This window comes from Sminthopsis crassicaudata, chromosome 2, assembly GCF_048593235.1.
Source record: "Sminthopsis crassicaudata isolate SCR6 chromosome 2, ASM4859323v1, whole genome shotgun sequence".
In the NCBI taxonomy this organism is placed as follows: Eukaryota; Metazoa; Chordata; class Mammalia; order Dasyuromorphia; family Dasyuridae; genus Sminthopsis; species Sminthopsis crassicaudata.
In genome coordinates this window covers 503,697,883-503,710,560 of record NC_133618.1, presented here as the reverse complement: position 1 = coordinate 503,710,560, position 12,678 = coordinate 503,697,883, and the positions used below count along the sequence as shown (strand labels likewise).

General features: G+C 48.2%; 1 protein-coding gene across 1 annotated transcript; it reads right to left on the bottom strand.

Annotated features, from left to right (window-relative positions):
- Positions 1-1,441: 1,441 nt before the first annotated feature.
- Positions 1,442-10,695, bottom strand: BARHL1 (BarH like homeobox 1). Its single transcript, XM_074285188.1, has 3 exons — positions 10,230-10,695; positions 5,150-5,372; positions 1,442-2,876 (listed from the first exon to the last, which is right to left on the bottom strand). The coding sequence occupies exons 1-3, from the start codon at positions 10,693-10,695 to the stop codon at positions 2,582-2,584; spliced, it is 984 nt and encodes a 327-aa protein (XP_074141289.1). The 3' UTR covers positions 1,442-2,581.
- Positions 10,696-12,678: the final 1,983 nt, after the last annotated feature.

Genomic DNA, 12,678 nt, shown 5'->3' with positions numbered 1-12,678 from the left:
TGAGTTGGGGACAATCCCCCCATCACCCCCACCACATCCAGAGCCAGGGATTTACCAACCCCCATTCACATGCAAAAGAAGCCGAATGCAAAGGGGCTGTCTTGACTTAATTAGCTGCTGTGCATTTTGCAAAATTATAATAATACCCTCACCATCCCAGGGAAGAAAGAGAGGGGTGTGTGTGTGTGTATATGTGTATGTGTGTGCATGTGCATGTTGGATAGTGGGGGTAGGAAACAGTTGCAGACCAGGAGCTGGCTCTGCTTTTAATGAGGGCCTGTATACTACAGTTTTCCCCCACCCCTCTCTCCCCTCCAAAGCAGTTTTTCATCTCCCAGATCTTTCCTGTCAACAAAACTGGAAGGGTCTCTGGTTATTGTTCCACTGAAAGGCGATTCCCAGCCCTGGATGTTTCTCCTTTCTTAGAGTCTGGTGCCTCCCCCACCCTTAGCATTTTGAGGGTCACAGACGATGCAGGTTGAATGCTGGACAGTGGATGGGGAGAAGGAAGGGGGGGGAAGGGGTTGGTCCACTAAGAGCACCTGCTACCTCCCCTGAGATGGGAATGATTTTCCCCCTGAATGTAGGCACAGCCTGGAGTCTGGCTCAGGGTTTAAATCCAGTCCCCTTGGGATTCTGACGTTGGGGTGAAGCAGAAGCTAGTAGAGAGGGCAAGAAAAGAATTGCCACCCCTCCCTCTTATCCCAAAATTGACCCCAAGGGTAAATAGGAAGTGTGAAAGGAACGGGATCTGCGAAGTATTGCTAAGGTGCCTCTGGTTTAGCAGAAGGTAGCTAGAGTCTGGTAGTCTGAATTCCCCAGGGCAACTGAAAGGTGCAAGGCTGAACCGAGGCTAAGAATGAATAGTTTAGCTTCCTTAGTCCCCCGGCCACTGCTCCATCCTGGGACTGACAGTTAGTCCAGGACCAGGAAGGGAGTGACCCGGACGAGGAGGGGTTGATAGTGGGCAACGGGTTCCGTATGGGGGGAGAGTGGGCTCCGCCTCGGCGCCCATCTGTCGTTCCCCGCACCCGTCGGGTCCCGGTCACCAGCTGCCGGTGCATGGGCCCGGACAGATGAGCTCTTCTTGGGGAGGGCGAATAGCAACCCAGCCCGCTGCAAAGCAAGCGCCCGGAGAGTGACCCCCATCTCTACGCGACCTTCCCCCCCCCCAGCTCTTTTTACCTCCTTTTCCAGCCCAGGCCCCCTGGAACTCTACCTTCTTGGGACTAAGGACCCAAGTGCCAGTGATGTAGTCTAGGAAAACAGTCTAGGACTGGCGAGGGAAGGGCTATAAGGGGAAGAAATCCGGTGAATGGATCGAAGTGGGGAATAAAAGAAGGAAAGAGCAAGAGGGGAGTGGGGCAGAAAAGAAAAAGAAACAGAAAGCCAAGAAAACAAAGAAATAGTAATCGAATAAAGAAAGGGAAAAGGAGGGGGAGAGAAAATTGAGAGGTGAAAAAGTGAGAGTAAGATGGCATCAGTGTAGGATCAGAAGAAGGGAAAGGCCAAATTGTAAGGGACCGAAGAGCTTAGGGCTGGAGGGGCAGAGTACTAGGCGAGAGGCAGCGTGCACATGAGCAGGCGTGTGGATTTGTAAGAAGTTTATTTCGACATTTAAAAAAGAGAGCGCGAGCCCAAGGGACCTGGCTGGCCCAGGGGTCCGGGCTGGAGATTGGGGGCTGCATAAGCAAGTCTCCTTGGCCCCTTTTCCTGCCACGCCCGGAAGCGGAAAGGGCGCAGGCTACAGACTCACAAATTCACGGACACGGTCACGGGCTCATGGGTCACGAATAAATAACTTCATATACACTTTACACGCGGTATGTACAGCTCGGCCCGGCCCGGTCAGACTCTCCTCTGGGTCCGGCCGGGGCTCCCGCTGGGGGAGAGGAAGAGGAGAGGGAATGGGGGGGGGGGCGTCACAGTACAAGCAGCTGTCCACGTTTTCCACCCTGCCCTCCCCATTCTGTAGGGTGTGGGGAGGGAGGGACAAATATACAGCAGGAGACCTGGAGCAAAGGGACTAGGGACAGAGCGAGCAGCTCGTGGTTCCTTCATCCACCTACCCACCCACCCACCCAGATTGGGGGAAAGGCAGGGAGAGGAGGCGCCTTACGGATCAAATTCCCCGGTGATTAAGAAGTAAATTGGGAGGGGGCAGGATGAAGAGCTGTAGGGGTAAATGTATGCACAGAGTCAGATATAACCCGGTTAGGGCAAACTGACCCCATCCTCGGCTGGTTTGAGTGAAGCGCGGAGGCTGAGAGAGTTGGGGACGAAGTGGGAATCAGCCACTGGCCAGCTCTTGGAGTTTTGACCTTTGGCCCCTTGTGGGAAGCTGTTCTGGAGCGATGAGGGGATTGGGAGAGTTTATACTCGGCTGGGAGGATTTTCAATACACACTCCTCCAAGAGAGGACTCTAGGTGAAGGACATCTCCCCTCCGGGCGCGCAGCGGATTCTGCTCTCCCTTGTCTCCTCACTCTTGGTATCAGTGAACTGGGGTGAGGGTGGGGCTGCGCGGCCCGCGCGGAGAGGGAGAACTAGCGCCCGGGGTGGCTAAGGCTGGGGACTGAGGCTCACCGGGGCTGTGCCGCTCGCGGGAGAACGCCCGCGAGCGGAGGCAGGGGAGGGGGCGGCTCGCTGGCTCCCTGGAGTCCGTGGATAAGGATGCGGGGCACCAGAGGTCTCTGAAGTGCGGGCGGAGGCGCGCTGGGGCCCCGGTACAAGTAGAGGGCTGCGCCAGGGTCCAGATTGGAAACCAAGCTCTGCGGGTAGAAATAAGGCGACGGGAACATCCGTTGCAGCGCTGAGTAATTGCCTGCCTCTGCCAACAGCTCCAAACCCACAGCGGTCTGACGCTTCCATTTGGTTCTGGGGATGGAAACACATACAGCGTCGGATAAGGGAAGCCTAGAGGCCAACTCCTGGATCTGGCTCAACCAGCCCTGCTATCCCCGTCCAAATTCGGAAGTGTTAGTGGAGATGGAGCGACATATAAGCCCACTGAGCTCAACTGACCTCTCATCGAGAGAGGAGCTGAACTGAGGGAACATGCAAGGGCCTGAAAAAAAGAGAGGGGGAGAGAAACAACGAAAAGAGAGGTGAGATAGGGACTGAGAGAACAGAGGACAGGAAAAGATCAAGAAAGAAAGAGGAATTCTGAGGCTGGTAATGGAATATCCCAATCTCAATTGCCAGAACCGAGAGACAGAGGAAGAACAGGAGGGAGAGCGGGGAGAAGTGAGAGTCAAGCAGAAGGTTATTATGCCTTCTTGGTCTGGTGGTCTTACTCCCAAACAGCAGAGCAGGCATATTTACAAGAATAATGATAATGATGATAGCGATGGTGATGATGCAAACAATCATATAGGACCCAAATGAACAGAAAAGCAAAACTAACTCCCAGAAGCCTCCTGCTCCAGCAGAATTCCACCCGAGACAAACGATTACTTTGGGGAAAGGGGCCATGAGGAATGAGGGACGTGGTTAGATTGCCTGATTTCCAAATCTCCCCAAACCAGGGTTTTGAAGTCGCAATACCAATCTGTTGCCCTTGTAACCAGAGTGAGGCAGATGGAAGAAGGGGACAGAAGCCGGGAGCCCAGTATTTTCACCTTCAAATAGGATATACATGGAAGTATGAATGAGGTTTGGGGAAAATTTGGAGTTTGCAGGATGATGTGATAGTTCACTAGCCAAAGAGTTTAGAGGCGCTGAGTTGACCAGAGAAACTCAGAGCCTACTAGTGCGTTCACTCCTTGATAAAGGGAAGTAGAAGGAAGTGGGAAAAGGAAGCCCGCTAACCCCCAGCCTCCTTACGAAGTCAAAGACTTCTTGAGATCTGAATTTCCACTCAGGCAATAATGGAAGCTTGGGGGGCCGTGAGATGGGGGTGCCCTCTGTGACACAGCACCTGACCAGAGCCTCCGCATTATTTTGAGATATGTTCTTGAACTCTCATGGTCTTGGGCTCAAGGAGCACCAACCCAATTTCCCTCCCTGAATTATTCATCATCATAATAATTGTGTAATTACTGTAACCGCCCTTAATTATTGATGCCCAGAGCAGTAATCGGTATTTATTATTAATAGGTCTATGTGTTATTCGACTTGTTTAGGGAAAGCACTTTTCGGCTGAGACTGAGAGTGACACTAGGGACATCTTCGACTTTTAGGTCATCTGTAACACTCCCCAGAGAAAGTATCAATTTTTTGCACCTTTTCCACAGGAGGTCCAAGTGTTTCTTTGCTAATTGACCCTCACAATGTAGTTGGTAGGTGCCTAAAGATAGTCCTGAATTCTCCTCTCTGCGGAAACAGACCTTTGATTTGCAGTCTATCAGAGTATACAGGAAAGCTAGGATTTTCTTCCTAGATCCTTGTAGAAGGCCGATTTCGAACAAGCACGGTTCTACTTTACCCTGTGTGTTGCGCTCAGGCTTGATTCCTGATCTGACCTCTGCTTTTCTCTCCTCTCTAATGCGGGTTTACTCTCTGTCCCTAGTACAGGACAGGCATCTCACTAATTTTCACTCCAGGATCGAGAGCAAAGGTCAGAGAAGTCAACCTACAGACCTTCCCAGCAGTGGCAAACTCCACTTCCCCAGTGACATAGGGAGAGATGCAGGTGCCTTGGCACAGCAGAGCAGGCTGCTGAGTGCAGGGTCAGCTAAAGAGCCTGGGGGGACCAGATTGAGGGGGAAGAGAAAAGGGAAAGAGGGGCTGGGGCAGGTGGAAGAGCACATGGGTATGTCTGGACGCCTACTTTGTACTGTGTGTGTCTTAACCTTTCTTTGTGGTGTCGGTTCAACTCTGTCATTGAATTGTGTTAAAGTTTATGCGTTGCGTTATGTCTAATTTGTAATACCTCAGTGCTTTCATTCAGATCCTAGCTTTTGGGGATAACAGTCATAGAATCACAGATTTGTGCTGTAAGTTGCGTATGGCGTTAGTGTGTTCGCGGACTTTGTCTGCTTGTAGTGTGAGTATGGAGCCTGTGTTGTCTAAGTTTTGTCTCTGGGATGAAGATCGAATTGATGAGGAGTGGGTTTCGGGCAAGTGTTGGCTTTCAGAGCACCCTCCCCGACCCCAGATCCCGGAGGTCTTCTGTCCAACTCCCCTTTGGGGCCTCTCAGGCGCCTCACCTGCGATTCTGGTACCAGGTCTTGACCTGCGTGTCAGTAAGGTTGAGCGAGGCGGCTAACTCCATGCGATCCTGCACGCTCAAGTATTTCTGCCGCTCGAAGCTGCGTTCCAGCTGCGCCAACTGATGGTCCGTAAAGGCAGTGCGAGCTTTACGCGGCTTCTTCAGGCGCACGGGAGGACTGTCCCGGGAGCTAGAGATTTCTCGGTCACCTTCTTCTTTCACTGGGGAAGACAATCAAGAGGGTCAAAGCCAGCTCTACAAGACCTAACTAATTAGTTTTCCGCCCCTTTCCTAGAAATTCAGTTTCTCTATAACTGCGCGAAAACCCAACCCAGGATCAGAAGTCCAAACTTCGCCTCCCAGCTGCCTTTGTGCTTCCGAGGATAACTTCACAAGTTGTTGATTTGTTTTGTGGTTGTTACTTCAAAAGCTGGTTCCCCCCCCCCTTTCCTCCCCGCCGCGCTTGCCTGCCACTCCCCCTATTAAAAAAAAAAAAAAAAATTCTTCCCTAGCCTGGGTTGGCTCCTTACTCTTCTAGCTAGGTTTATCTGAGTTACGATTTCCACAACAAAGATAGAAAAAGACAATGTTAAATCTAGAGGGAAAAAAGGGAAACGAAACCTTGGGGAAAGTTCTTTGTAACTTTCTACTTTCAACGACCTCAACGTCCTTCTTTTCTTTCCATTGACCTAGGAAGTGTATGTACTTGTGTGAGTAGAAGGGGATGGAGGTGTGTTTTCAGAATATGATCCACTCTGTTCCCCTGTTCCTCAAGCTCTGAATTAAGCCAAAAAAGACTTGGGGGGGGGGGAGTTTAAGGGAGAGGAAGTCTGAAATGAAACAGATGTGTATGTGAACTCACAGCGCGAATGTTCTCTTTCCAACCAAGACTTTGGCGGCACAGGATCTGCTGTGCCTCAGAGGCCCAGGAAAGCACTGCATTCTCCCTCCTTCCCATCCGCCCCCTTTGGGGAAAAAGATCGTAAGATCATAGGATCATGTGCATAAGGGGCAGTGTAAAGCCAAATTAAAAAGTGAATCCGAAAACGGCCGCAACCTTATCCTTAAGGATAAGAAATTCCTACGTCTTTGTAAGACCATGTCTTGCTCAGAGCTTTGTATCTTAAAGCACGTACACAGAGGTTTTAATTTTGGCGATCATTTATTAATACGCAAAATGCAAGTGATATGGTAAAAATAGAATGTACTCTGAGGTTTGAGTTAAGAAAAATAAACACTTATATTAAAGAGTAGATCGATGACCATTCGCAATACATACAAATGCACATTTTAGGAATATATGTATTAGAACAATATGTAAGCTCTGGAAAGGATCTTAAAGACCATCAAGTTAGACCTTCTCATTCTACAGATGAGGAAACTGAGGTCCGACATAGATAAGTAATTATTTGTATTATTTTAATATATGTATATAATATGTCTATTGTAGAAATCTTTTAGCTATAAATAGGCATTCATATTTTATATGTAAATATTTGTATTTATATTTAAATGTTATATATAATAAAATACACCACTGTATATAAGTACATAACGTATATATAATATACCAGAAAAAAAAGAGTGATGTTTATAGTATTGGTAGGTATATTAAAATGCGATTTATGGAATACCTATTTTATATTGTCCCCCTAATACCTATCTCTTTCCTCTCTAACACAAATGTACTCTCAGATATTTCATTGCTTTACAATGGGATATTCTATATCCTAAAACTGAATTCTCTCTCTCTCTCTCTCTCTCTCTCTCTCTCTCTCTCTCTCTCGCTCGCTCGCTCTCGCTCTCTTTGTTTCTTATTTCCCTCTCTCCTCTCCTAAAGCGATTAAGTAGCCAAAACAGCCACTTTCCATAAATTGGCGGAGAAGGTAGAGGAGCAACATCCCTGTGTTCAGTCCTTTACGGTGAATTTCACTGTGAGCTGCTTTACTTTTGACAGGGCTTGAGTGGAATACGAGTTGATTTCTCTCTGTAGGGAACAATAATCCGGTTAATTGAGCCGCTAGGGAGCAAAACTCCTCAACTGGAACGGCAGTGGCTCTCAGCCCCGGAGAGGGCCGTGGCTCAGCGCGGAACTGAGGAAAGAGAACGCTGGGGAAAGGTAGCTGAGTTCCTGAGAATGAAAGGCTGGGAGCTGGTGAGAGAAACCAGGAAGAGGGCAAGTACTTATAAGCTATGTCTATTTGAGCGAAGGGAAATGGAGAACTGAGGCAATTTTCCGGATACTTTCAGAACCAAACTTAGTATTCCGGAGGAAGCGGGTGATTTCCACTCGATACAGATTGGCTGAAGAATCATACGGCTGGTTGCTTCAGTTCTCCAGTGAGGTTCTCACTCAGGAGTTAGGTGAGTATACGTATAGTGTTAGGAGGAAAGGCCGGGTGAAGTTTATGGTGGCACTTCACGTCTTCCTATCCGCTTGGCGGCTTGCGACCAGACTTGGGAAGCAGGGGAGTTGGCTGCGAAAAGGGATTCAAACTGCAGGAAATATTCTCGCATCAATTGCTTTCCCTTTCCATTTATTTCATTTTCAAGGAATTCATATCAAAGCTTGATAGCCTAGCCCAACCTGGAGCTGGGCTATTATTGTTCCGAGACCCGAGAACAGAGTATGCTTCAGCCGCAAAGCTTACACAGCTGGATCATGTAGTATTTCCCGGCAGTTTCACACAAGTATCCATACCCTCGAGACCTATTCTTTTCTCCTTTAAAAATTGCCTTTAGTTACACAGCAAGAGGAATTTATGTGGGAAGACTTCGGGAATCTCGTGATTTTTTTTCCCCCTACCAGCTGATCTACAAAAGAAACTTCTCTTAACAGTATAGACGAATTTTGTCCCTTTCGTAGGCTGGGACATATACATTTTATAATTTGTGTTTCTATCGGTCTGCCCTTCGTCTGTCTTTGTAATCAGAAATTCCCTTTACTAGACAGATATAGTTCTTGCAACCGAATTGTGATCACCGTTTGTTCTCTGTTCTTTTTGGTGTTCCAGTCCCTAGTATTCTCTATCTGAGCCTTCTGGGCTGAAGGACAAAACTTCTGGACAAAACTCAATACATTTTTGGAATTGAGTGTCCATATATCTACTATATATTTGGAATAAGCTCAGCGTCATCATTCTTATTGAAGAAAGTGAAATGACATGGCTGTTATAATTTTCGGAATCGATTCTCATCTAAATTCGGCAAGAATGCTCGAAAAAAAAGAATAGGATGGGCTACATAACGCTTCGTATTTTGACTCTTCTCCACATACTCTCACACACATTAAGGACACGGGTTTTGTTCTCATCTTGAAACCTAGAGTTGGATATAAACAGCTGCATCAGGCCAGTCCCCTTCCTCCAAGGCCAATCTTACTCGATCTGAAAACAGTCCTTTAACAAGGGTAAAACTTGGCAGAGGAAAAATACGGAAGCTTTTCCCGCTTGTTACTGTCACATTCCTTGAGATTCCCTGCCTAGTAGCTCTTGCCCAACTCACTTTCTTCTTTGCTCCTCCAACCCCCTGTTTACATATCACAGTACTGGAAAACTTCTTGATAGCTCTTCTTTAGGAAAGGATTTAAGGATAGGGTTGATTGAGGAGTTTATCTTGCTAAACGGTTCTGGACCGGTTAGCCTAATTCCTTAATTTAAAAAAAAAATTTTTTTTAAACTCGATTTCTCTTCTCCCAAACTCTGGCTCCACACATCTTTATGGATTCATCTCTAATAGAGATTTAGGATAAGAGAACAAATATGTGGACTTCAGAGAAAATAAAAGGAACTTTACAAGAAAATTCCATCCTGAAGAAAGGGATATTGAAATTAATTCTGAAGTGAAAAGGGAGCTTCTTGCTATCCACATCTTCAGCACGGTTAACCAGCGAGAAGGGAACATAAGCCTTTCTCCAAAGTAGACTCCTGAGGCTCCTCTTGCCATTTTCCAGGGTCTTGTAAAAAGAAACCAGTGCCTCTTGTTGAAGCCCATGTAGTTGAAGGGTAATAAGGATGAAGAGGGGAAACCAGTCATAAAGAACTTTCCCTTCTTCCTTTCTTGTTGCCCTTATTTTCCTTTTTCTTCCCACTCAGCTCCCCGTGAACGAAAGTTAGAAGACTGACTCAGGAGAGAGTAAGGAAGACAGGTGAAATAGACAAAAACCGAAAAACCACGCGTCTCTTCCAGGCCCCTGAATTCAATGTTCAAGTCCATTTACAATCAAATTCAGTAAGAAAAACTAGTATGTTCTCTTAGAATTCCCGTTTTCCAGGCCCTCTGGCTCCTACCCTAGTATCCAAGTTCTCTAACCACCCACCCTGCTGCTGGCACATCTCTTTAAACTTAGTATTTCTACTTGAGTCCCTCTGGCCCCTAATGGGCAGGGACTAGGCAAGAAAGAAACTCGATGCCTATTCTTTGATGGAAATGTAGAGCAAAGGCAGAGAAGCCCTGGCCTTACCTGGCCTCAGTGAAAATTCTGGTGTGGACACAGCCTACAGAACTTCGTTTCTAGGTTCAGGTTGGGGGCGTTCAAATAAAACCCATACATCCCCGAATTGTCTTATCGAGGACACTATTTTTTTCTTTCTTTCTTTCTCTCTCTCTCTCTCTCTCTCTCTCTCTCTCTCTCTCTCTCTCTCTCTCTCTCTCTCTCTCTCTCTCTCTCTCTCTCTCTCTCTCTCTCTCTCTCTCTCTCTCTCTCTCTCTCTCTTTTTTTTTTTTTTTTTTTTTTTTATCCTGGGAAGGGACCAAAAAGCTGTATTAGTGGGTCAAATGTCCCAGGAGGGGTATTCTGTTTTTTGTTTGGTTTTGTTGAATAAAATAAGTTTGCCTCCTGCAGAACTGAGAGCTTGATATTATTCCGCTCCCTACTACCCATTTCCCCTCATTCAAATTTTCTCGATGGGAAAGGTAAACAGCGTTAGAAAGATGCCACCCAGATGATCAGGTGTCTAGACTGGTCATTTAGGGAGCTTGGAGAAGGTGTCCAGTTTGAGAATGATTGTTTACAAGACTTTATGACTCCAGTTCCCTCCTCCCCCTTATCTTACCGTCCTCACCTCTAGACTTCTTACCTTTATACTCCGAATCAGAAGAAGAGTTGCTGCTGCCTTTGTCCAGTTTGTCTCTAAAGTCCTCTCCAGGCTTAGCCGAAAGACGGCCCCCCGGCTCTTGGGATGCGGGTTGCCCGTTGCTGGAGTAGGGTGCGCAGGCGGCCAACGGTTTGCAGTCGGCAAGTATGTCCCTGATCAGGAAGGAGGAGGTCACAGAGCGGGATTGGGATGGAGCTGACAGCTGCCCGGGCTGCAGGTGGGAATCTAAACCCTGGCCGGACCCTCCGCCCGGCCGTGGTGCTCCAGTCTCCAGACAGTCTCTTCTTGGCGAAGCAGGAGATGAGCATCCGCTGCTGCCTTCCGATCGGGGGCTCAGCTCCAGGGGTGAGCGGCAGTCCCCGATCAGGGGGTCCCCCTTGGGAAGGGCGGGGCTGCCTGCTCTGTGCGAGAGGATGGAGTCGATCCCAAATCCATTGGAGCCTTCCATAGCCAAGCCGCTTCCTTTTCTCCCCAGAACCTCCCCACCCACCCACCAACCCCAGCAGCCACCGCCCCTGCCCCTAGCTGAGGGCTGGCATGGGGCAGGCGGGCAGGGAGCTGGCGGGCACCTTGGACCGAGTTCAGCCTTGGGGGAGCCGGGGAGCTCTGGGCCAAACGCCTTTGCGCATCAGATCCACAAGGGCTCAGCGCTTCTGCAGCATCTCGAAGAGCTGCGGTGCCTGAGGGGGGGTGGTGGGAGTGTCGGGGAGGGAGAACTGGGGAAAGGGAGGGAGAAAGCTTCAAGTTTGGAGGGATAGACGGGAAAGTTTCCGGTCTAGTTTTCCCTTTGGAAAAGAGAAAATTGAGTTAGAAATCTAAGTAAAATAAAGATTTGCAAAAGAAGGGAAAAAAGAAAAGAATAATGACAACTAAAAAGTAGTATAATCAAAGCCTTCTTCCTGATGAGCAGTTCACAGTGAGCGACTAGTCAGCACCACGGACAGCAGTATGTCCCAGGCGCCCGGGCTTCCAGCCGGTGAGGTGGAGAGCACCTGACGGCATCAGAACCTTGGAGAGCAACAGAGCTCAAGACGCAAGTTGCTTCACCTGGCTCACCGGCTCCCACTTCCTCCGCTTCCGCAGCCTTGGGCGAACGTTTCAGCACCTTGGACAGAGGTTCTGGCAAAAGCGGGCCTCTCTGCAGCTCTCCCAGTTCCTTCGTGTGCGGTATGCCTCCCCCCCTTCTTTTGAAAAATGAACTTGAGTCACTTTTTCTTTGGCGTTCGGTTTTTTGGGTGTAGTTTTTTTTTCGATTTGTTTTTTTTTTTGTGTGTTTTTTTAAAAGGGGGGGGGCTCGTCCACGTGTCCCTGGAGCGGTGGCGCTGATTGGTTCCGGGTGATTTTGGGGGTGATGTCACAGTTTCGCAAGAAGGAGCCTGATCCCCTTTCAGCTTGATTAAAAGAGACACTGAATTAATTACAGTCCAGACCCAACTGTTTACCGGCGATTTCCACACGGTTTGCTTTCATTAGGCCGCTGATGAAGCTTTTAATGAGGGGTGATTAGCCAAGGGGGGTAAAGGCTGGTGTGTGAGGGAATATGAGGCTGCCGCCGGTGGGCTTGGGTTGTTTTTTTTTTTTTTCGGGTAAGTTTTCTCCAATCCTTTCAGTTAGCCAAACCACCAGTCCATTAAGGGCTCTCTCTCTCTCTCTCTCTCTCTCTCTCTCTCTCTCTCTCTCTCTCTCTCTCTCTCTCTCTCTCTCTCTCTCTCTCTCTCTCTCTCGACATAGGACTCGGAGGTACTGTTGAGCTATCTGGGATCAAATTCCCCAGTAAGAGGGAAAAGTTCTTAAAAGAAAAAAAGTTTGTGTTCTTTACCCGTTTCCCTTATTCAGCCCATAGCTGTTTTTAATCGTTTCTTGTTCTTTGCATCATGCCTCCGCTCTTTCTCTTCTTTGCTACCAGAGATAGAAGTTCAGTCTTAACAAAAGCTCAGTTTCTTCTGTTCTGAATGGTGGCAGAAAGGGGTCTTCTTCACATCTAGGAGTGGGGTTATGGGGTGCTCCCGATTTCGAGGCTCCTGAGACACTCTTGGCAGAAGAAAGGAGAAAAGTTAAGTAGACAAAAGAGGCAGATAGATCCCCTTCCCTAGCTAAGCCACGCTCCCCAGAGGCCGCGCGAGCTTTTGTCCCTCCGAATATAAGAAAGTAGAAGAGCAGGCGTATGTGAAGCTTGGTTATAAGGGCCAGAGTCGTAGCTCAACCGAAGAACGTTCTTTGTATCATCGTAGGAAACGGGGTCTCTTCGATGAATTCCAATCTTCCCGTCACATACTTTTAAGTTGTTGGTTGGGGGGTGGGAAGGAGAAGAGGAGGCGGGGTGCCAGTTAGAAACACGAAGTGAAAGTCCCAGACCTTTTGTCTCCTTCCTGAAGGCAATGTGACCCGAGTTCGGAGCAGTGCCGAAGACAAGATTGATTTGTGGCGAATG